The sequence below is a fragment of the Cheilinus undulatus genome, linkage group 2 (genome assembly GCF_018320785.1).
Source record: "Cheilinus undulatus linkage group 2, ASM1832078v1, whole genome shotgun sequence".
Classification (NCBI taxonomy): domain Eukaryota; kingdom Metazoa; phylum Chordata; class Actinopteri; order Labriformes; family Labridae; genus Cheilinus; species Cheilinus undulatus.
Genome location: NC_054866.1, coordinates 57539257 through 57562180, shown reverse-complemented (window position 1 = coordinate 57562180; position 22924 = coordinate 57539257). Strand labels below are relative to the sequence as shown.

General features: G+C 39.1%; 2 protein-coding genes across 2 annotated transcripts; both read left to right on the top strand.

The window, feature by feature from the left end:
- Window positions 1-867: 867 nt before the first annotated feature.
- lbhl (LBH regulator of WNT signaling pathway, like) lies at window positions 868-16890 on the top strand (the record flags this gene model as incomplete). The annotated part of the gene is made up of 4 exons (XM_041799206.1): window positions 868-1036; window positions 12069-12144; window positions 13218-13512; window positions 16796-16890. Coding segments are annotated over 4 exons (611 nt in total), but the record flags the coding sequence as incomplete, so codon positions are not given.
- A 2731-nt stretch (window positions 16891-19621) lies between these two features.
- LOC121524238 (C5a anaphylatoxin chemotactic receptor 1) lies at window positions 19622-21365 on the top strand. The gene is made up of 2 exons (XM_041809520.1): window positions 19622-19661; window positions 19848-21365. Exon 2 carries the CDS (start codon window positions 19860-19862, stop codon window positions 20904-20906), a length of 1047 nt encoding a protein of 348 aa, XP_041665454.1. The 5' UTR covers window positions 19622-19661; window positions 19848-19859; the 3' UTR covers window positions 20907-21365.
- The last annotated feature ends 1559 nt before the right edge of the window (window positions 21366-22924 follow it).

The following is a 22924-nucleotide window of genomic DNA, read 5'->3' as shown; positions in this document are numbered from 1 at the left end:
CAGACTAAATCTGGCCCTTGTGCAGATGTTCCCTAAAGTGTAATCCAAAATAAGAAATTATTTTTCTGTGTTTCTAAATAAGTGAGAATGTGTGTAAGTGTGGGACAGGAGGCCTTTCATGCTGCACCGTCACAGCCTTGTTTCACATATAGCCCACTGACTTGGCCTAGAGGGGATTACGCCGTGCCGTTAGCGCTGCTCTATCTGCTCACTAATAGTTGGAGCCTGTTATATATATATCTATCCCTTCCCGACCCCTGAGCCCTTGATCCCCAGGCTAATTCCATGAATCGTCCAAATCTAAATCCACTGATGGAGCAACATTACACACACAGTTCGGAGAAGGGAGCAGGAGGCGCGGCGGACACACACAGAGGACGGGGGACGACGGTTTTAAAGTAAGTTATTGCTGAGCCATCCACACATTTGTAAACGATCTTTCTATGAGCAGCCTGTCTTCCACCAGCAGAAGGGCCTTGTGCGTCTGTGTGCTCTCTGTATGTGGCTTTTTGGATGCAGCAGAAGCCCGGTGTGCCAGCTCATCAGAGGGGACCGTCCAGCCCAACTGACGTCAGCCATCTAGCCTCTGTAATCGAAAGAGACGTTAATCCTGCTCCACTCCAAAGCCTGGCAGTGGGGCGGGGTGGGACCTGAGGGGATATTGACAGAGACATGAGGAAGGAAGTTGGTTGCAGGAGAGAAGGGAGTGCATGCAAATTTTGGGCTAGCAGACGGACTCATTACTGACCTGGACTAATGAGACAGGTGCTGGCCTAACTTACGAAGGGAGCCAGGGTACACGTCCGAGCCTCTGATCCTCTCCTCAGCTCCTGGGATTCCTGAGACTGTGGGATCTGTCCCTTCCAGGCTACGCCCTGGAGGCCAAAAGCCTGGCTGAGGGCTCTGCAGAGGGGGGGTGCTCGCCTCCTCCTGCACCCCGTCTCGTGTCGCCTGTTCTTACTGTGGAGGAGCCGGGTTTCGCCGCTGTGGAGCTGTGCCACCATGGAGAAGACAACTGTCTGACTGCAAGTGAGGGGTAAGGTGCAGCAAGGTTGTGTGATTATCTGTGATTCAAGTGAACTGTCATCACACCAGCAGGATCTGTGGGCTGAAACATGGCTGCCACTAACCAACATCTAAGGTCCAGTCTGAAATGTGCTGGACAAGAGCCATTCAGGGTCTTTTCATCGACACTGGCTTAATCCCAGTGTAGTCACACCAAAAGTTTAAACCAGTGTAACTCACCAAAGAGCCCAATGCTTGAAAAATACCTTGCAAGAGACACAATCTAAGCTGTGAAAAGTGGCAAAAATGGCTTAAGGTAGCAATAACAATAAGTTAAAGGTGGCAAAAATGGTCAAAAAGCAGCAATAATGGGTAAAAATGGGGAGGAAAGGGGTCAGAAAGTAGCAAAAATGGGTGAAAAGTGACAAAAAAGAGTTACAGGTTGCAAAAAATGGTCCAAAAGTGGCAAAAATGGTCAAAAAGCAACAATAATGGGTAAAAATGGGGAGGAAAGGGGTCAGAAGTAGCAAAAATGGGTGAAAAGTGACAAAAAGAAGTGGCTAAAATGGGTAAAAACTAGGAAAAAAGTGTTATTTAATGGCAAAAGGTAAATTAGATGAGTAGAAATGGAGAGAAGAAACTGAAAAGGGCAAAAATGGGATTAAAAAAGGGTAAAAAGTTGCAAAGAAAGTGTCAAAATGGGCAAAAAGTAGGAAAAAAGTGTTGTTTCATGACAAAAGGTAGCTTAAATGGATGAAAAATGGCAAAAAATGTGAAAAAGGAGCAAAAAAGTTTTCCCTTTTTTAAGGTTTTCTGTGGGAATAATATTTAAAGTGAAGACATAAAAAAGCTACTTGTGGCTCCAGAAACACATTTAAATTGTGATGTCCTCTTTTGAGCAACTCATGCATGGATTATAACAGAAAACAGGCCAAGTTTTCCTCAGAAGTGCTCCAAATCTGCACGTTTTCTTAGTCTAAATAAGTGAAAGGATTTTGGGGATGTAAGGATATTGTATTGACACTTAAAATCACTAAAGGTTTCCAGGGGTGCACACAGGGATCCAGTGTTGAGGAGTGATTTACAGAGGTTGCCCAAAATCATGCCCTGTCAGGGCACTGAAGAAAATTAAAATGATCTGAAAGTCCATCCATTCTCTTTTTCATCTTGACAATCCATTACTGGGTATGTGTTTTAATCTTGTGGCTCTGCAGGTGTAGAGTGAGTGTATATGAGAAGGATTACATGGGAGTTAAGCTTCCTCATCATAGTAGCTGCTGAAAGTTTCCATCCCAGGTGGCACACAAACAGCTTAGCGTGACACAGTTGTCCGCGGCATATTATCAGAAATGAAGTTGTAGGGCTGTGCACATTCACAAGTGGGTCAAAAATGATAGCATCCTCCCAGAGCTGATCCTATTTAGACAAGAACAGGGCGTCCTCGATTTAGTGGCTCTGCAAACTGGCTTAGCGCCTCTTCATTTGTCATATTATACAATGAAGTGAAGCGTGGCCATGATGCCGACATGAAGCCTAAGCTCGGTCACGTTACGGGAGTCAGACTGAATCCAGGTCCAATCAGAGCAGTTCAATACGAAGGTAAGGCGGGGTTTATCTCCACCAATCTAAACGCTCTGTCTTCATTGGTGTCAGACTTCAGCCTTAACGTGCTTTATAACTAACCTGGCACGGATTGGTTTCACACATCCATCTGGTAAACCTCTCATAGACAGCGTTTGGGAAAGGGCGGAGCCTTTGAAAAAACTCAGAGTGTGATTGGATGAATGTTCTGTCACATCTTTACGGGCAACAAAACACGTGACGTAGCTGCTACGAGGAGTAAACACCATAGAGAACTGCATGACGGTAACCATGGCAACTGTAGACATGTCAGTACACGACTTTAGTGGTTATGAAAAGAAAACAGCTCACTGCTGTTCTGTGTAGACTGTAGGGGGCAGTAATGTGCTCAAACTGTCCAGCTAGAGTAAGAAGAAGAAGAAGGTGTTATTTTCAACCAAACCAAGCCGCGAACGCCACGACCACGGCCATGTTCAGCTGAAAGTCACCGTGTAACGCGGCAATTAGCGAACGCCAAACACCAGCTGTAGCTGCCAGATAAGATACGGTAGATCACACTAGCGCGGACATTTCACGCTGCCTGTATCCTGTTAAAACAACTTAAGAAAATAACATTTCATAGGCTTGTGCGCGACGGCATGGTTACCGGCTTACGATCGCAAAAATAAAAGTAAATGTTACGCTCCAAAAAGGCAAATAATCCATGAAACAACATTAAACTAAGATATTGGAGTAGCTTTGGTAATTTTTAGATCCCTATTAACAAAGAAACTTACATTTGTAGCTCCGTTTCTTCCCCGCATTCGCCGCCATCTTTCTTTGAGTGATAACCCTCAATACCAAGGGAGGTCCAGGAACATCTCAGAACAGGGAGATAAACCCTCAACTCAGGAGAACTGGGACAGATCAAACTGGCGTTTTAGCAGCATCCACGCTAATCTCTTCCTCCATAACTGCACCGGCCTCTTGTTGCTGCTTGCTTACGTCACGACTCCGGGTTAGGGGAGTCGTAACCCTAACCCAAAGGTACTGCCCCTTGATGCTGATTGGTCCTGTCACTTTCTAAAACAGGCCCAGACGGTTCAGACGGCACCAGTGAGAAACACAGAAACAGGCGTATCCATCTGCTCTTTATAAACATGTCAGACATTTTTAGACGGTTTGATGACTTTAGTGTAAGGTCAAGCTTGGCTCCTGACCTCCAACACTCCAGGCTTGCGGCACTTAGCCTCTCTGAACTAAAGCTGACTGTTTTTCCTCAAAGTTTGATCCATCTGATAAATACATTTACCTGCAGAAGGCCTTTAAAAATACACAGCGGTGTACTAGCACTGAATCTACTCAGAGTAACAGAACAAAGGTACGGTAGTCTGTGATTCTGGGTCAGTTTAGCGGGCTAGAATGATGACAATGCTAACATGCTAACATGAGCTGGAACGTCCACCATGATTAGAACCCAAGCAGCAGTGTTAGCATGCTAACATTTGCTAATAAGCACTAATGCAAAGTAGCCTTTAGCTAAGCCAGCATTTGTTCATAAACAAGGGGGGTCACGCAAAGGTCAGCTGGCAGGAACTCTATAGCTATGTCTGTATGGATATATGGCATTCTGTTTCAAACAAACACTCCCTAAGCCAAGGGTGTCAAACTCAAGGCCCGGGGGCCAAATCTGGCCCGTGGTGCAGCTACACTTGGCCCACAAGATCAGATCAATTTCTTATTATAACTGGCCCTAAAATATGATTTCTGCAGACTTCCTCCTGTATGAAAATGTCAACTTAACCTCGATGATATCAAAAAAGTCATAAAACTGTAAAAAATATAAAGAGTAAAAATAATAAGATTAAATGAAATGGGGGAAATTCTTTTATTTTCATTTCATATTTTCAATTTTGCATAGCACAAAAATGACTTTTATTATTAAGACAACTATCTTATGTTTTGACCTTTTACATTCATTATTATCACTTTTTAGCCCATATTTTGACCTTTTACATTCATTATTCTGACATTTTAGCCCATATTTTGACCTCTTACATTCATTATTCTGACATTTTAGCCCATATTTTGACCTTTTACATTTATTATTGTGACTTTTTAGCCCATATTTTGACCTTTTACATTTATTATTGTGACTTTTTAGACCATAGTTTGACCTTTTACATTTATTATTGTGACTTTTTAGACCATAGTTTGACCTTTTACATTTATTATTGTGACTTTTTAGCCCATATTTTGACCTTTTACATTTATTATTGTGACTTTTTAGACCATAGTTTGACCTTTTACATTTATTATTGTGAATTTTTTGGCCCATATTTTGACCTTTTACATTTATTATTATGACTTTTTAGCCCATATTTTGACCTTTTACATTTATTATTGTGACTTTTTAGCCCATATTTTGACCTTTTACATTTATTATTTTGACATTTTAGTCCATATTTTGACCTTTTACATTTATTATTGTGACTTTATAGCCCATATTTTGAACTTTTACATTTATTATTGTGACTTTTTAGCCATTATTTTGACCTTTTACATTCATTATTTTGACTTTTTAGCCCATATTTTGACCTTTTACATTCATTATTCTGACATTTTAGCCCATATTTTGACCTTTTACATTTATTATTGTGACTTTTTAGCCATTATTTTGACCTTTTACATTTATTATTTTGACATTTTAGTCCATATTTTGACCTTTTACATTTATTATTGTGACTTTATAGCCAATATTTTGAACTTTTACATTTATTATTGTGACTTTTTAGCCATTATTTTGACCTTTTACATTCATTATTTTGACTTTTTAGCCCATATTTTGACCTTTTACATTCATTATTCTGACATTTTAGCCCATATTTTGACCTTTTACATTTATTATTGTGACTTTTTAGCCATTATTTTGACCTTTTACATTCATTATTTTGACATTTTAGCCCATATTTTGACCTTTTACATTCATTATTCTGACATTTTAGCCCATATTTTGACCTTTTACATTTATTATTTTGTCTTTGAAGCCCATAGTTTGACGTTTTACATTTATTGTTTTGTCTTTCAAGCCCATAGTTTGACGTTTTACATTTATTGTTTTGTCTTTCAAGCCCATAGTTTGACCTTTTACATTTATTATTGTGACTTTTTAGCCCATATTTTGACCTTCTGTATTTATTATTGTGACTTTTTAGCCCATATTTTGACCTTTTACATTTATTATTGTGACTTTTTAGCCCATAGTTTGACGTTTTACATTTATTATTGTGACTTTTTAGCCCATATTTTGACCTTCTGTATTTATTATTGTGACTTTTTAGCTCATATTTCGACCTTTTACATCTCTATATAGACTTTTTCAATTTTTTATTTTGATTTTTTTTCACGTTTTTTCACTCTGTCAATTTATTATTTTGACTTTTGTCTAATATTTGGGCTTTTTCTATTCATAATTAACTTTTTATCTGGTATTTTGACCTCTTAGGTTCCCATTTAAATCTTAAGTCATATTTTGGCCTTAAAAACATGGATGTGACTTTCTTTCTTAAATATCTTTGCCTTTTAAAAGCATTATCTTAACATCTAATTCTGTGTTTTGACCTTTGGAACTAATAAGTTTGACTTTTTATCTCAGATTTTGATCCTTTTAACATCATTTTGACTTTTTAAATCTCAGAGTCATTTATCATCAGTGCTTATATTTCCCCCATAGTTTATTACCATTGAAAATGAGGTTGACAGTTTGGTTTAAAGTGGACCCTGTTAGGCCCTCAGGTTAGACCTGAATCCAGAACCGGCCCCCTCTGTGACTGAGTTTGACACCCCTGAACAGTTCAGGAACAACAGCCACGTGAGCTCTGAGAGGGTTTTAGAAGAAGCGTTCATAGCTGTTGTCTGTTCTGCTGATTAGAGAGCTGGTTGTTAAAACTGTAATTTTTCACAAATCCTAAAATCAGGCCCAAGATTTATGATTTTGAGGTATGATTATTTAAACCCTGAAGGCAAAGGGAGCATTTATGATCTTTTACTCAGCATCTGTGTCAGAATAAAGAATGAATGCCGTGAACCTTCACCATGTTGTCGTCAAACATTAAGCACATTATCAGGGAAGAGTCTTGTCTAAGTCAGAAAAATGACCCTACATAGCGTCTAAAATGAAAAAGAGGAGAGTAGAGCTCTACTTCACTGAAAGTTTAAACAGGAAGCAAAAATATAGGCCAATAGATGGAGTCTGATGAACAAACCATGGCCACTAAGAGTGTGAGGACAGACTCAGTCACTTAAAGAGAGCAGGAGCAGGAGAGAGGGATGAAAAGAGGATTCGGACAGATCCTCAGTCCTTCTTAATCCCCTGTCGGCTTTTCTGGAGACCAGAAACAGATTGACGTTGGCTGTGGCTCATGCATTTAACTGACACAAGTGACTACTTTACTTTGGACTATAGAGTCCACATCCTGGCTGACCCAGCCTCACAGATGTATTATGTCAGGTTTGATAAGGTTTTTACGACCCACAGCTCTGTGCAAGAGTTAAGAAGGCAAAAGCACAGATATCAGAGAGTATGAACCTGGATGAAATCAAACCCTCTTTTGCAGTTTTGTACCAGTCTGTTTAAAGGTATATGGCATGTTAACACATGTCTGTGTGATAATCCTGACTCTAACTCTGGCCAAACTAGGTCTAGAACTAGACTAGAAGGGGGGCCTCCTCCACCGGTCTTTCCTTAGGGCCCCCCTTACTGGCGTCTGAGAAAGCTACGTCCCCTTTGACCCACATCATGTCTGTTTGTTTTCATTGATAAAATCCCAACATAACCAGCCTAATGGACTAAAGATCTAAGTCTAACCTGCAATAAAGCACCACTGTGTATCAGGGCCACTCTAGGAAAAAAGGAAATACTAATTTCAAGAAAAAAAGCGAAAAATTTTGAAGTTTTAAAAGTTAATTTATTAGAAAAAAAAACATTTACATGACTTTGTAAACAGCAAATGTGTCTAAACCCTGGATTCGAATTTTTGAGCTTATAAAGCGCAAAAGTCAAAATCTGACCACAGTGATCACTTTGGTTTCATGATTTGATTTTTTTTTAAACATATTTTTATTGTTTTTTCTTTACAGAGGACATAAAAACACAACAAACCAAAAGTGAAAGTGACTTACACAACTTGACAAACTAAAACATTGTAGGCAGCTGTTACATCAACTTAACAAAAACAACAAAAAAACAAAAACTGAAAATTACATGAAGTGACGAGGCAACAGTAAGTTATTAATTATGACTGTTCCATTCACTCAGCTCTGTGGGGTACTGAGCTTGGTTTTAATGTACTCCACAAATGGTTTCCATGTTTTCTCAAATTTATCAGAGTCATTCAATGTAAACCTGAGTTTTTCAAGCTTAAGGTGCTGCATCACATCCCTCACCCAGTGGATCCAACCAGGTGTATGCTGGGAGAAGTATCAGCCTGCGTGCTAACAAGGTTACAAGTTTTGTTATTCTGAGATTGGCTCCTGAAAGACTCTTGTTCTTTTCTCCAACTATGCCGAACACAGCAAGCATTGGATCAGGGGAACTACTTTTTTGAAAATATCAGACAGAGTTTGGAAGATCGAGCACCAGTAGGTGATGATTTGATTTTTTACTTTACTTTAAAATTATGATTTAAAAAAAACTTGAAATTTTTGAGTTCCTAATGTCAAAAATTTAAGAGTTTATACAGTCTGATATCTGTAAATTCCTGATTTTTGAAACTCTGAACTCTAGTAAATTTAAGAGTTTATAATCCCAGAAAATAGGATTTTTTTCCACACAAACTTTGACCTTTTTGACCAGAGATCGACAGATTCTCCTCATATTTTAATCTCTCAGGTTGGCCCTCATACACCGTTGTACATTATGTTGCTAATAATGATGTTTTGTAAATATTAACATCCAAGTTTGACTATGTCAGAAGAGAAAAATTCAGGGGTCCCCGGACCCCAGGTTGGGAACCACTGTTCTAGACCATGAACGATACAGATATTCTGATTTTATTTCTTACATGTGACGCATGAAATACAACAAACTTTTGTCCCTAATCCTCTCTCCTCAACCTGTCAAATGTACTTTGAAGTTTTCAGTTCTGCTTTTCAAGTCTGTCATTTTTCTATACTTTATTTCTATTCATGCATTTTTATAACCCGACACGCCAGACGGATTTGTTTCACACATCCATCTGGTAAACCTCTCATAGACGGCGTTTGGGAAAGGACAGAACCTTTGAAGGGAACTCAGAGGGTGATTGGTTGAACGCTCTGTCTGTCACATCTTCACGGGCCAATCAGAGTGACAAAAAGTGTGACGTAGCCGCTATGGAAGAGCAAACTCCATATAGAACAGCATAATGGTAACCATGGCAACTGTAGACATGTCAGTACACGACTTTTGTGGTTTTTGAAAAGGAAACAACTCACTGCTGTTTTGTTCTTCTTTTAATGAAGAAATGTCGTCAAGTTCTGATAAAACTGGCGCTTTAGGCCGGTCACACACTTCAGGATTTTAAGCCCAATTTGGGGCAAGATTTGCCTCCCTCAACGATCGCGGGGGCGTTTCCTGAGAGGAGCCTCGTGGCAAACGACTGTTTGCCTATCGTGTGTGGTGTCAACACGATTGTTTTACTGCACCAAAACGTGTCATAGTCTCCAAAATCCTGAATCATAAATATCCAACATATTTGAAATTTATGATTCTAGGTCATAGCACCTCTGACGACGTACCCGCAACAACCAATGAGAGCGAGCAGATGGGGTAGAGTCACAGCCAGATCATACGTACTTTCACTGCTCACAAACACAGCTTTAACTTAATTCCAGCCAGGATTTCATCCTGAGTCTTTCCCTTGTTTAGGATTGTTGCTTCATCTCTAACGAATCCCAGGACAGCCTGTTGTGGAGAGACAGCAAGACGGAATCGACAGACATCTGTGTTTATTTCTTTTTTTTCTGAAGTCATGTGATCACCGAGGTCGCTGGCAGGTCGGCAGGTGTGTGGTCTCCAGTGATCTGACAGTCTGGCTGAGTCATCTAGTTCAGAGGATTAAAAACGAAAAAATCTTTGAAATCGCCCTCATATCTGTGGACAATCCACCAAACGCCAAACAAGAGTCAATGTCAGAATCAGCTGTTTGGCATTGGCTGAGAAGATTTGGCACATTTTTCATGGGTGCAACCCACATACTCAGCTCTGCTGCTCATCCCACAAATGCATGATCCTTACAAATGTGGCATCATTTAAAAGGGTAACAAACGGAGGTAATAAAAGGATTATAAGTTTATAATCCATTAATCACCTTTCAGAGTCTCAAACACGATCCATTTTTTCCAATATTGTAAAAATGTCCTTCCATTGTTTTAAACTCTGTCAGCCTTTGTTGGGGTTATGGGCTGTGGTTACCTTTATCTTACTGCTTTATTCTGCAAGTAATATCATGATCAGGTATCTAACCTGTGCTGAAAACTGAGCAGTAATGCTCCCAAGATAAAAAACAATTAATTTCAACCCCACAGATCTTTCTAATTTCTTGTGTTTCCTCTTCTTTATTAGTAAGTTGTAATTACTGAGCAGTTTCAGAACATGTGATAGATTCTCCACATTTCCTCCAACAGAGACCTCCTCTGTCATCTGTCTGTTTACATTTGATTTAAGGCATTATAACATACACTACATTGCCAAAAGTATTCACTCACCCATCCAAACAATGTAAATCAGGTGTTCCATTCACTTCCATGTCCACAGGTGTATAAAATCATCACCTAGGCATGCAGACTGTTTCTACAAACATTAGTGAAAGAATGGCTCGCTCTCAGGAGCTCAGTGAATTCCAGCGTGGTACTGTGATAGGATGCCACCTGGGCAACAAGTCCAGTGGTGAAATTTCCTGGCTCCTAAATATTCCACAGTCAACTGTCAGTGGTATTAGAACAAAGTGGAAGCCATTGGGAACCACAGCAACTCAGCCACCAAGTGGTAGGCCACGTAAAATGACGGAGCGGGGTCAGAGGATGCTGAGGTCATAGTGCACAGAGGTCGCCAACTTTCTGCAGAGTCAATGGCTACAGACCTCCAAACTTCATGTGGCCTTCAGATTAGCTCAAGAACAGTGGTAGAGAGCTTCATGGAATGGGTTTCCATGGTAACAGCTGCATCCAAGCCATACATCACCAAGGTCAATGCAAAGCGTGGATGCAGTGGTGTAAAGCACGCCGCCACTGGACTCTAGAGCAGTGGAGACGCCTTCTCTGGAGTGACCAATCATGCTTCTCCATCTGGCAATCTGATGGACCAGTCTGGGTTTGGTGGTTGCCAGGAGAACGGTACTTGTCTGACTGGATTGTGCCAAGTGTAAAGTTTGGTGGAGGGGGGGATTATGGTGTGGGCTTGTTCTTCAGGAGCTGGGCTTGGCCCCTTAGTTCCAGTCAAAGGCACTCTGAATGCTTCAGCATACCAAGAGATTCTGGACAATTCCATGCTCCCAACTTTGTGGGAACAGTTTGGGGATGGCCCCTTCCTGTTCCAACATGACTGTGCACCAGTGCACAAAGCAAGGTCCATAAAGACATGGAGGAGAGAGTTTGGTGTGGATCAACTTACTGGCCTGCACAGAGTCCTGACCTCAACCCCATAGAACACCTTTGGGATGAATTAGAGCGGAGACTGAGAGCCAGGCCTTCTGGTCCAACATCGATGTGTGACCTCACAAATGTGCTTCTGGAAGAATGGTCAAAAATTCCCATAAACACACTCCTAAACCTTGTGGAAAGCCTTCCCAGAAGAGTTGAAACTGTTCTAGCTGCAAAGGGTGGACCCACGTCAGATTAAACCCTCTGGATTAAGAATGGGATGTCACTGAAGTTCATATGTGAGTCAAGGCAGGTGAGCGAATACTTTTGGCAATATAGTACATCTCTTCAACTTACAGCAGCACAAAAGGTCTATCAATTTTCTCTGAAGTTACAGTCATATCTGATGATTTTATGATTGCTAAAAGTTCCCAAATTTCTACATTTTAAATAGATTTTATTTATAACTCAGTCAATCAGTCACTGATGTATAGTGTCAATTCATAACCAGAACTTATCTGAAGATCTCAGGGGCTGGGGGAACCTGAAGAAGCTAGAGGTGAAACGCGTTGTTCACTCATAATAAAGTTTAAGTCTACCTCGGTGTGTGGCGGATTCTTTCTCTGTGGTTAGTGACCTGACAACCTGGGCGGTGCATCCGCCGCTGTTTAAGATTTATCTCAAGACACTTTACAAAGAGTGTAGACTGTTCTCTCTGCTATACCCTATTATGCTGTTAGTGACTATTTTATAAACGCTTTAAAGATTTCTATTTCAAAACATAAATTACAGAGAACATTCCAGATCAGAGAAACATTTCCACACATATTTCTTCACAGCCTTTGTGTGTAATAATGACTTAATGGCTTTAGTTTCCTCTGCAGAGAAATGGAGGAGATGAGTGGCCACTATCCAGTCTGTGAGGACATGCAGAGGAAGGAGCAAAGATTACCATTCCAGGTTTGTTTAAGTCTGGACATGTAGTTTAAGCGTTTAATTGTCATCTGTTTGAATTTACAACACCAAGAAAATGAACATTTTCAGGTCATGTGTGAACGTCCTATGATTATATTAAAATAAGTAGATCAAAATTGCAATTTCAGCTGAAACTGCGTGGGGATGCTGAGAGCTGAATTAGAGAAGAACTGCTGAAAATAGCCAAAAGCACAAAAAAAAAGCTGAAAATAGCATAACAGTAGCATAGAATAGCAAAAAATTGCATAAAAGTAGCTGAAAATGGCATTCAATAGCTACAAATAACTGAAAGTAGCCTGAAAATAGCTGAAAATAGCATAACAGTAGCATAAAATAGCAAAAAATGGCATAAAAGTAGCTGAAAATGGCATTCAATAGCTACAAATAGCTGAAAGTAGCCTGAAAATAGCTGAAAATAGCTTAGGAATAGCTGAAAATAGCTGAAAATAGCTTAAGAATAGCTGAAAGTAGCCTGAAAATAGCTGAAAATAGCTTAAGAATAGCTGAAAATAGCTGAAAATAGCTTAAGAATAGCTGAAAATAGCCTAAAAGTAGCTGAAAATTGCATTCAATGGCTGAAAAGGCATAGAAATAGCTGAAAATAGCATAAAAGCTGAAGAGTGCAATATCTGATTTGTGAATAATGTGAAATCATTGCTCAAAATATAGAATTTAGTTAACACAATAATTGAACAGTGCCTTATTGACAGAGTAGCCTCTTGAGTCTAAGGGCTGAGGGTGTGTGAGATTGTGTTAAAGATGGTGGAGAAATGGCTCACAGCAGCATTGCTCAACCAAAGAGCCAAACTATTGAAAAATACCTTTGCAAGAGCCACAATCTGAGCAGTGAAGCAAAAAAACGCCTAAAGTACAATAACAATAAGTTAAAGGTGGAAAAAATGGTCAAAAAGCAACAAAAATGGGTGAAAAGTGGTGAAAAGGGGCAAAAATGGGATAAAAGAGGCAAAAACATTGTCAAAGTGAAGTGTTGTTGGCAGGACATCCTTCCACTTTCACCTTTTCTCTTCACTTCTCAGCTCTCCCCAATGTCCCTTCAGATCTTCCCTGACCCCGTCGAGGTTGATCTGGGCCCAGAGACCGCCTTGAACAGCCTCGACCACAACAGCGAGAAGGAGCGTCTGCCTTCCATCGTTGTCGAGCCCACTGAGCTGAGCGAGGTGGAGAGTGGAGAGCTGCGCTGGCCTCCAGAGAACATGGACATGGAGGAGGATGAAGAGGACCTGTTCTTGGAGCAGTGCATTCCCCCGGCAAACATTGCAGACTGGGGCGAAGAGGAAGAGGAAGAGGAAACAACAGTTCTACTGAACCCACAGCAGGGCTTGACACTCATTGGTGAGTTAAATTTAGACATGAAGCCTTAAACTCAGCTGCCTTTAAGACAAACCATGAATGCAGACAAGCTCATATAAAGTACTTTAATAAACCTAAACAACAGTCAGGAGAGCTTTAGTGGTGCATGTGTGAACACACCAGTCTGGAATGAGAATCTCCTCTATCACAGCTGTGCCTCATTCTAACACACAGAAGTTTGTGTCTGACATTTTTCTACAACTCCCAAATCAAATATTCTCAACCAAGTGTTTTTATTTCAGAAAAAGACAACTGGATAAGACAAAGAACCGATGCTTTACTTGTCAGACTGTGAATAATCAGTGTTTGGTTTTTAGACTAGCTTAGATTAGATTACTGCCTTACCTACCTCTTAGAGGACTTTTGGCCACTCCTTAAAATGACAGATAAAAACTGATGTGCAGATTCTAATGTAAGTGGACGTTTTTGTCCTGTAGTAAATTATAATTTAAAAGCTCCTGAAAAACTAAAAATGCATCAGAGTCAGTATTTTGGATAATCATGAACATTTTAATTAAAACAACATTGACTTTAAGTAATCAAACTGACATTTAAAGGGTTGAAATCCTCAAAATGATTGAATGTTTGGTAGTTTTTAGCACAGCTGAAGATGTTTAAGAGATTTATGCAAAAAAGCAGAAAAATATGAATCTGTGAAGTTTTTTAGAAGTGGACATTTTTGTCCTTCAGGGCTCTAAAGGGTAGGAAACTAAAGTGATGAGCGTTAACATGCTCACAATCTGACAACAAGCAGACAGAATCCCTCTAAAGCTGTGTGTAATAGCAGCACATGGCTGCGTCAATGAAAACAAACCGAGCTTTAAACCGTCTCACCGCGATGCTGTTGTCTCTTTTATCCAAAAATCCATCATAATGGGGATAACTGGTCGGTGCATCTTGGGGCAGATCCATTTCCTGGTTGCAACCAGACTGAAAAAACGGGACAACGTCTCCTTATTCAGTTTTTTTCATTTTTAACGCTAACCCTTAAAAAACAAACCTTTTTCCATTTTTTTTTTCATTTTGGTCACAAAAATGCAAATTTTAATAACATTTTGAAAAACAAGGTACAATTTTTTTTTTTTAAATTCCATTATTTTGTTTTCTTCATGTAATGGAATTCTTTAGGAAAGGAAATCATGTGACCCATTGGGAAAGGTGAGCATTTCAAAATAAAAGCCTCCATGTCAAAACAAGAGCCATCCGTTGTGTTTTACAGTATAGTTATACAGTACAGTTATAAAATTCCAGAATGCTCTTTATACAACGTATGATAAATAATGTAAATTGTAAATGTACTGGAAATTTAATGAACTGTAATTTAATTACCTTTTATTAAAACTAACGCGTTGTTACAACAACAAAGTAATCTGATTACTCTAATCAATGACTTTGTAATGCCTCACCCCCAACACTGTGATTAATGTAACAAAAACCAAGTCCATGTCCATTTTAACAGTGTTTTAAGGATACTTTTTATATGGAGTAGAAATGTTTCAGCTTAGAAATCAATATTTGGTGGAATGGTTCTGACGTTAGCTTTCATGCATCTTTGTTCTCCATTCTGCTGTTGAGTTTCAGTCTTGATGCCAAAGCGAGCAGCTCAGCTGTTGAATGATCAACACACGTTAGAACGCGACTTTGATTCAAACTCGGACTGTGCTAAAGGAAAACGAGTACCTGGATGCATCCGAGGGCCTCCACTTCACAACAGAAGTTGGAAAATCGCCGCCATATCTTGTCTTCTAATTCCGGAAGTCACTTGAACTGAACGTCTTCGTTGTTTTCTCCGTGTGTCACCGCCATAATAATAGACGCGTCCCCCAAGTAAGGAAATACAAGTAGATGAAAAATGTGCAAGTTTTTGGGTTAACAAGCACAGAGATAACGTTACATTTATTTTGATGAATCCATTTATCATCCACATTCACGTATCACTGAGCACAGATATAATATGCGAGGGGAGATTAACTGGCTGGACGTCGACGTCGCCGCCATGTTGCCAGAGGCAAGCCGCTACGTCATTCAAGACAATAAACAAGGACTGTGCAAGTTTTTGGAATTAAAAAGATCAAATGATGAGCTTACATGGATTTTAATGAATCATTTATAACAAATGATCCACGTTAAAATAATAACCGATAGTGAAATATAAAAGCAGAATCCGCTTTCTTGTATTTTCTCAGTTAAATTAAAGATGTACTCCGCCATTTAAAATAGAATAATTTCACATATAATACAGTTTTATATATGTAGAGATATTTTTTTATTTTTAATATATAATAATCTCATGTTTGACCTTTTTATTCCGTTAACTTGCACAACAAGGCCTTTTTCACGCGTATATGTAGTACTTCCGGTTCAGTGTTAATTGTGCCGGACCACTTCCGCCAAAATGGACCGTCTGCACAAAAAATGATTTATGACTTATTTATACTTATATTTCACCATCACTTATTATTGTTGTATGGATCATTTATTAAATGATTCATACTAATCCATGTAATCTTGTTGTTTGAGCTTTTTATTCCGAAAACTTGCACAGTCCTTGTCGACTGGTTTGGAATGATGTAGTGGACTTGCCTCTGGCAACATGGCGGCGACGTCAACGTCCGGCCAGCTAAACTCCTGTCCCATATAATGTCTGTGCAAAGTGATACTTGAATTTGGATCATAAATCAACGTAGTAAAATTAATGTTACATCTGTGCTTGTTAGTCTGAAAAGTCACAGATTTTTGTCTACTTACATTTCCTTATGTGAACTTGCCAATGTTAACATGGCGGTGATGCACGAAGAAAACAACAAAGAAGACATTCACTTCAAGTGACTTCTGGTATTAGAAGACGAGATACGGCGGTGCTCGTCTGACTTCCAGAGTGAAGTGGAGGTCCTCGGATGCACCCAGGTCCCTCTCTGGAAAAAAACAGTTTTCCCAGTGGCTGCTGAATGCAGTGAAGTTTCTGGGAACACCCTCAAAACAGTGATGAAAATCCTGTTTTCAGTGTCCCCCTTTTGGGGCTCCAAAGGAGAGTGATTTTACAGCTGAAGCATCAGAGTCCCTTCAATTTTCAATATGCTGATGATGCATGACTTATGCTTTGCAGGATATCTCACCTGATTATGGCCCACAGTCAGTGAGGAATGTGTTCTCTTTAAAGTCAGGTTGTGTTCTCACATTGAGTAAGAGTGTGGTATCTTTCTTTCTGCAGACCTTCAGTCAGATGCATTTAGAGATTAAGAGTGTGGTATCTTTCTTTCTGCAGACCTTCAGTCAGATGCATTTAGAGATGACACCCCCACACTTCCACCAAGCAGCGCTCCAGCCCTCAACTGACTCCACCTCTGACCATTCTACGAGGAAACATCCAGACATTATGCCAGTGAAGAAACACTCTGAGAGACTAAGACACAGTTTAAATAGTGAGGAAAGCACGAACGTGGTTTAGATGTCCAACACTGTGACTCTGACATACACTGCTGGGGCAGTCCTGGTCACACATGGATCATAACAACACACACCAGAGTCGGCTTGCTCATGTGGCTGTCATTTTGAATCTTTTGGGAAAATTTTGCTCATACTGCAACTTCATGTTTCAGTTCTGTTTTTAATTTCCTAATTTTATGGGCTTTGTCACACCAAAGAACTAAGTAAGAACTTCCTGTCAGCAACAATCCGTAGTTTGTTTGTTTCTCTACTGATAGAAGAGTTTAATTTAGTCAACATCTTCCTCATAGATGATCATCTTGACCAAACTGCAAGAATATTTTCTACCAAATTGTTATAAATGTGTTAGCTCCTCTCTGAGTCTGAATCACTGTAACAGAGCACTCGTGGAAATGTGACTAGTCCGAATCTCTGAGGTAATCATACGTGAGTCCTAGTTTATGAGAATGACTCATGATGACTCCTGCTGGAATCGTTGTCATCAGCATTTTGAGGAGCTGATTGTTTTTTCCTGATTATTTTCTGTCATCTTTGTTGGACAGGGGTTGTTCATCAAGTTTGCTGAAGTGCATGTTAAAGAAATAAAGGGGAGGCAGCTCTAGTTGCTTTCATTGGCACAGATGTAGACACTACCAAGAACTGTAGCTGTACCAGACCTTTGTGTGCAGGCTGATTTGTGAATGAGAAATTATTGCATCACTATTTATTGATTATAAAGTTTGACAATAAAGTATTTTGTCCCTATGAAATAGCTTTTGGCCGATGAGGGTTTAAGCAGTTTTAACTCTAATTTTTCACATTTTTGTAACAAACTATTGCTTTAAAATCTGCAGACTTTCAGGTGTTTATACTCCCCAGGTATTTTTTAATGATGTCTTTCAAATTTGCTGATATTTGTTAGAAAGGGGAAGTCCTGAGAGTCTGACCGTGCAGCAGAAGTACAAGAACAGAACCGCAGTACTTCTGCAGAGCACACGGCATCCAATTTCCAAATGGGTCTTCAAACCAGTGTTAATGTCATCGACTAAAACTACGACTAAAAATGTTCATTAACAGCCTTTTTTCCATGACAACAACAAGACAAAAACTAACAAAAACAGATCTGTGATGTATAAACTGACAAAACTAAGTTTAGTGTTGATCAAAATGACTAAAACTAGACTAAAATGTTTTTGAGTTTTCGTTGACTAAAACTAGATTAAAATGTTTTTGAGTTTTCGTTGACTAAAACTAGACTAAAATGTTTTTGAGTTTTTGTCGACTAAAACTAGACTAAAATGTTTTTGAGTTTCGTTGACTAAAACTAGACTAAAATGTTTTTGAGTTTTCGTGGACTAAAACTAGACTAAAATGTTTTTGAGTTTCGTTGACTAAAACTAGACTAAAATGTTTTTGAGTTTTCGTGGACTAAAACTAGACTAAAATGTTTTTGAGTTTTTGTCGACTAAAACTAGACTAAAATGTTTTTGATTTTTTGTCGACTAAAACTAGACTAAAATGTTTTTGAGTTTTTGTCGACTAAAACTAGACTAAAATGTTTTTGATTTTTTGTCGACTAAAACTAGACTAAAATGTTTTTGAGTTTTTGTCGACTAAAACTAGACTAAAATGTTTTTGAGTTTTTGTCGACTAAAACTAGACTAAAATGTTTTTGAGTTTTCGTTGACTCAAACTAGACTAAAACTTAAAACGATAGAAATGACTAAAATATGACTAAAACTTAAAGACATTTCATCTAAAGACTAAAACTAAGACTTAAATTAAACATAGCTGCCAAAATTAAGACTGGAACACACCCCAAAGTGTATTCAGGAAAGCTGAAATCAATGATTTAAAGTGAGTCGTTCTCTAATTAGAAATATCCTTTTAGCTTCATGTTGGAAAGGAGGAGGCTTGGTTTTGCCACAGTTGCCTCCCACTGCTAGCTACAAAAGTTCTGTAGTTTAAAATGGACGTGTATGATTCTGCTCATGTGCACCTAGTGAATGGCAGAGTTAGCAGGTCAGCTAACTTTAGTGTACTCATCAAACTAAATCACATGAATGGATGCATAATAATTTATTTTGCTAGAGAGTGAAAAAAGACATGAACAGAAAAAACACTAAGGCACACAGTTTTGTAAAAAGCCTTTAATAAATGGGCTAACCCTTTCAGCTTACAAAGTCTTCATCAGGACATAAAAACCAGTTCACAGATTTCAAGGCTGTGGCTGCTGCCTGGTGAACAGTCTCTGGTTTTTACGCCCTGGTGAAGACTTTACAGGTTGAAACACAAAACAAAAATATGAGTCTGACTTTTTTTTAATATCTAAGAGTCTGCACTCCTCAGCCACCTTTTTATGAGTGCATAATACTGTCCCCTTTTTCCAGAGCATTTTAAAAATTTAAATCAACACTTAAAAAGGCCTCTCAAAAGCCTCATAACTTTACAGTTTGGAGAAAACATGAAATATTTTTCCTGAATACACTTTTTGATAAATATCTAGAGATTCAAACTCAGTTTTTTTTTCTTTAAAACTTTGGCTCACTGCGGATATTGTGCAAGCATGCATGTTTGAGGGTGTGCGTGTGCGTGTGTGTGTGTGGGTGTGTGTGTGGGTACTGGGAGTATAAAACAACCCTTAAAGCTGAACAGCTCCACAGCTTCCTGATAACATCGTCAGAGCAACATCAGCTTCTGAATCTGTAAGTTGAATTCAAAGCAAAATACAAATGTAAGTTTTTAATGTTTTGTTGTTAGAATCTTCCAGAAGTCTTAAGGGTTTATAGTGACGTATATGACTGAGGTGGGATCATTTCATTACATGTTAAAGTTAGAATCAACTCTCAGGATTCATTCAAACTGTCTGCGGGATATCCTTTCCTCTACAGCTGAGACCAACCATGGAGGAATATCCAGATTTTGATCCTATGGCTGACTATAACTTGACCGACTTAAATTTCACATATGAGCTTCCTGGAACTCTCTCACCAAAGATTCAACCCATCCAGATCGTGGCTCTGGTCTTCTACGGCACTGTGGTGCTCCTGGGGGTCCCTGGAAACGCTCTGGTGGTGTGGGTGACGGGCTTCTGCATGCAACGCTCCGTCACTTCTCTCTGGTTTCTCAACTTGGCGCTGGCGGATCTCCTCTGCTGCCTCTCCATCCCTCTGCTTATGGTCCCTCTGGCTCATGATGACCACTGGCCCTTCGGCCCGCTGGCCTGCACTTTGGTCAAAGGTGTGTTTTACCTCGTCATGTTCAGCAGCATCCTGCAGCTGGTTCTGATCAGTCTGGACCGCTGGTTGCTGGTCAGTAGACCTGTCTGGTGTCAAAACAAGAGGCGACCTGCGATGGCTGCGGTTGGCTGTGTAGCCGTCTGGTGCTTGGCACTCATAGGCAGCATCCCACAGTTCGTCTACGCCAAGGAGATCGAAGCAGGGGAAGAAAAGCGCGAGTGCCTGACCCAGTACACCAAACTCAGCGCCTGGATCGTCACCTCCTACCGCTTCATAGTGGGATTCTTCCTCCCCTTCCTGGTGATTATTATCTGCCACATGGCGGTGTACAGCAGAGCAGACAGCGGTCTCACAAGAGGGCGGAGCCGTTCCAAGCACACCCTGAAGGTCATCATCGCCGTGGTGCTCAGCTTCTTCCTGTGCTGGCTTCCTCTCCACATCTTGGACTTTCTTGCATTGATGACCCCTCGAAATTCCCCACACAGTCCCAAACTGTACCTGGCGCACGTTTTAGCACTGTGTCTGGCTTATTTCAACAGCTGCCTCAACCCCCTTCTCTACGTGTGTCTGGCCCGAGGCTTTAAAGACAGCATGAACCGCTCTTTGCGTAACATTCTCAAATTCATCGACGAGGAGCCAACCAACAGAATGAGCATCACTAATAATGACACAAAAAGCACCAGCAATGAAAAGGAGATGACAAAAGTCTGAAAATGTCACACTTTCATCAGAAAAGTTCTGCAATTTCCTCCTGGTGTTGTCAAACAGGAGTGAGTCAGCACTGCTGGTGTTGGCAGAGTTTGACACATGCTGAGCGTTTAAAACAACTCTTTTTTCTGTTTTTTTCTCAGCTGTTTTCCTGCTTTTGTTCCAGTCTCAAAAATGGAATGAGAAAAAAAAATTCAAAAAAAATTGTCCCAATTTTTTTTCTTTCCAGTTCTGTAATTTTGAGTTCCTATTTTAATGAAATAATTGGGTAAAAGGAAATCATGGGAAGTTGGACGTTTCAAAATAAAAGCATACATGTTAAATTTTAGCCTACATAGCCAGTCAGTGCAGGGGCGTAGCTAGGGATCTTGGGCCCCCAGAAAGAATACTACATTTTTTTTTTACAAATACATATGAATTTTTGTATTTTTGAAACACAATTTTCCCATTTATGAGCAATAATTTTACTAAGGTTAAACTGAATTTACCTGCATTATTTTGCAGCGCTGGACTATACCACTTGTACATTTTTAAGGGAGGAATAGAGCCCCCCCCCAGTATTTATTTTACTCTATTTCATACAAATTTCAGTCTGTTGACCCCGATTCATTTAGTCACTTTTGATCTAATAATGCCGTTAATTATTAAGAAAAAATAAATAAAATCACACTTTTCATTGCAGGATCCTCAGGTACCCCTCCTTACTGACGACCTGGGTAATAGTCCCCCCCCCCCTTGCTACGCCCCTGAATGTATTTCCTGTTTGAAAAATCAGGAGGAGCTCTCGTTATTACGTTTTCCCATTACTGACAGAAAATGGAAAAGAAAAAAAAAAAAGGAAAAAGAGACGTTCTCTTATTTTTGTTTCCCATTCCGTTATTTTTTCTGGTTTTACTGAAATTCTTGAGGAAAAGAAATCATAGACCCACTGGGAAAGTTTAACATTTCATAGTCCATATTGATATAGCCCAGTAACTCCCAGTACTTTTAGCACTGGCATGATTTAAACACATTACAGAGCTATGGTTATACTGTAAAACTCAGTGGCTATATAGGCTTAACCCCTTAATGCCTGTTGTTGCATATTTGATACATACTTTTATGATACTTCTATCTAATCAATATGCTCAATAAATTACTCAAAAAAACTCATGAATACAATCTGAAAACTGATGAAAATGCCCTAAAGTGGATTAACAGTTACCAAAAACACCCAATGAATAAAATGAGATACTAAAAATATAAATGTTAACTTTTAATGGAAATTTGGACTTTTAAAATTTCAGTAGAAGGTTAAAAGAACATTTCAGTTCCAAAATATTAGAATTTTCTGGCTATTATTTATGTTTTCAGGCATTACGGACTTAAAATTATAGGACATGAGGGCTTTTATTTTGAAATGTTCACCTTTCCCACTGGGTCCTTTTCCTCAAATATTTTATTAAACAAGAAAACAAAATAACAATTGAAACAATGGACCCCATTTTTGACAATAAAATTCAATTTTTCCATTTTCTGTCAAAAATTAAAAAAAAAAATAGAGAGATTTTCCTGATTTTTGTTTCAAAGTTTCAAAAAGGAAATGGATCTGCTAGAAATCCACTGAGCGTGTTTTACAGTAGAAACAGGCCTGTTTGCTCTAAACAATGGGTTGAAAATAATGTCAGTGGTAAAAATGCAGATGATTTAATGGACTACAGCAATATTAGGAGGAAAATAAAGTCATATGAATAAATAAGCTTGGACTGAAGTATTTATCCATGTCAGATTTACAGTTCATCACTGTATTGTTTGATGTAAGGGTGGTTATTTTATTTTATTTTATTTTTTTATTTACTGGATGTCATTTTCTTTATTTCTTTTAATCTAGTTATAATTCACTCTCTTATTTTGTTGATTTTCTACATAAAGAATGTAAAGTAATTTTTTGTATAAATGCTGCTTTTGAAATAAAGCATATTTGTTTGCGTGCACAGAGGGTGTAAGAGAAAGTTGGTCTAAAGTACTTTGAGTCAGACATG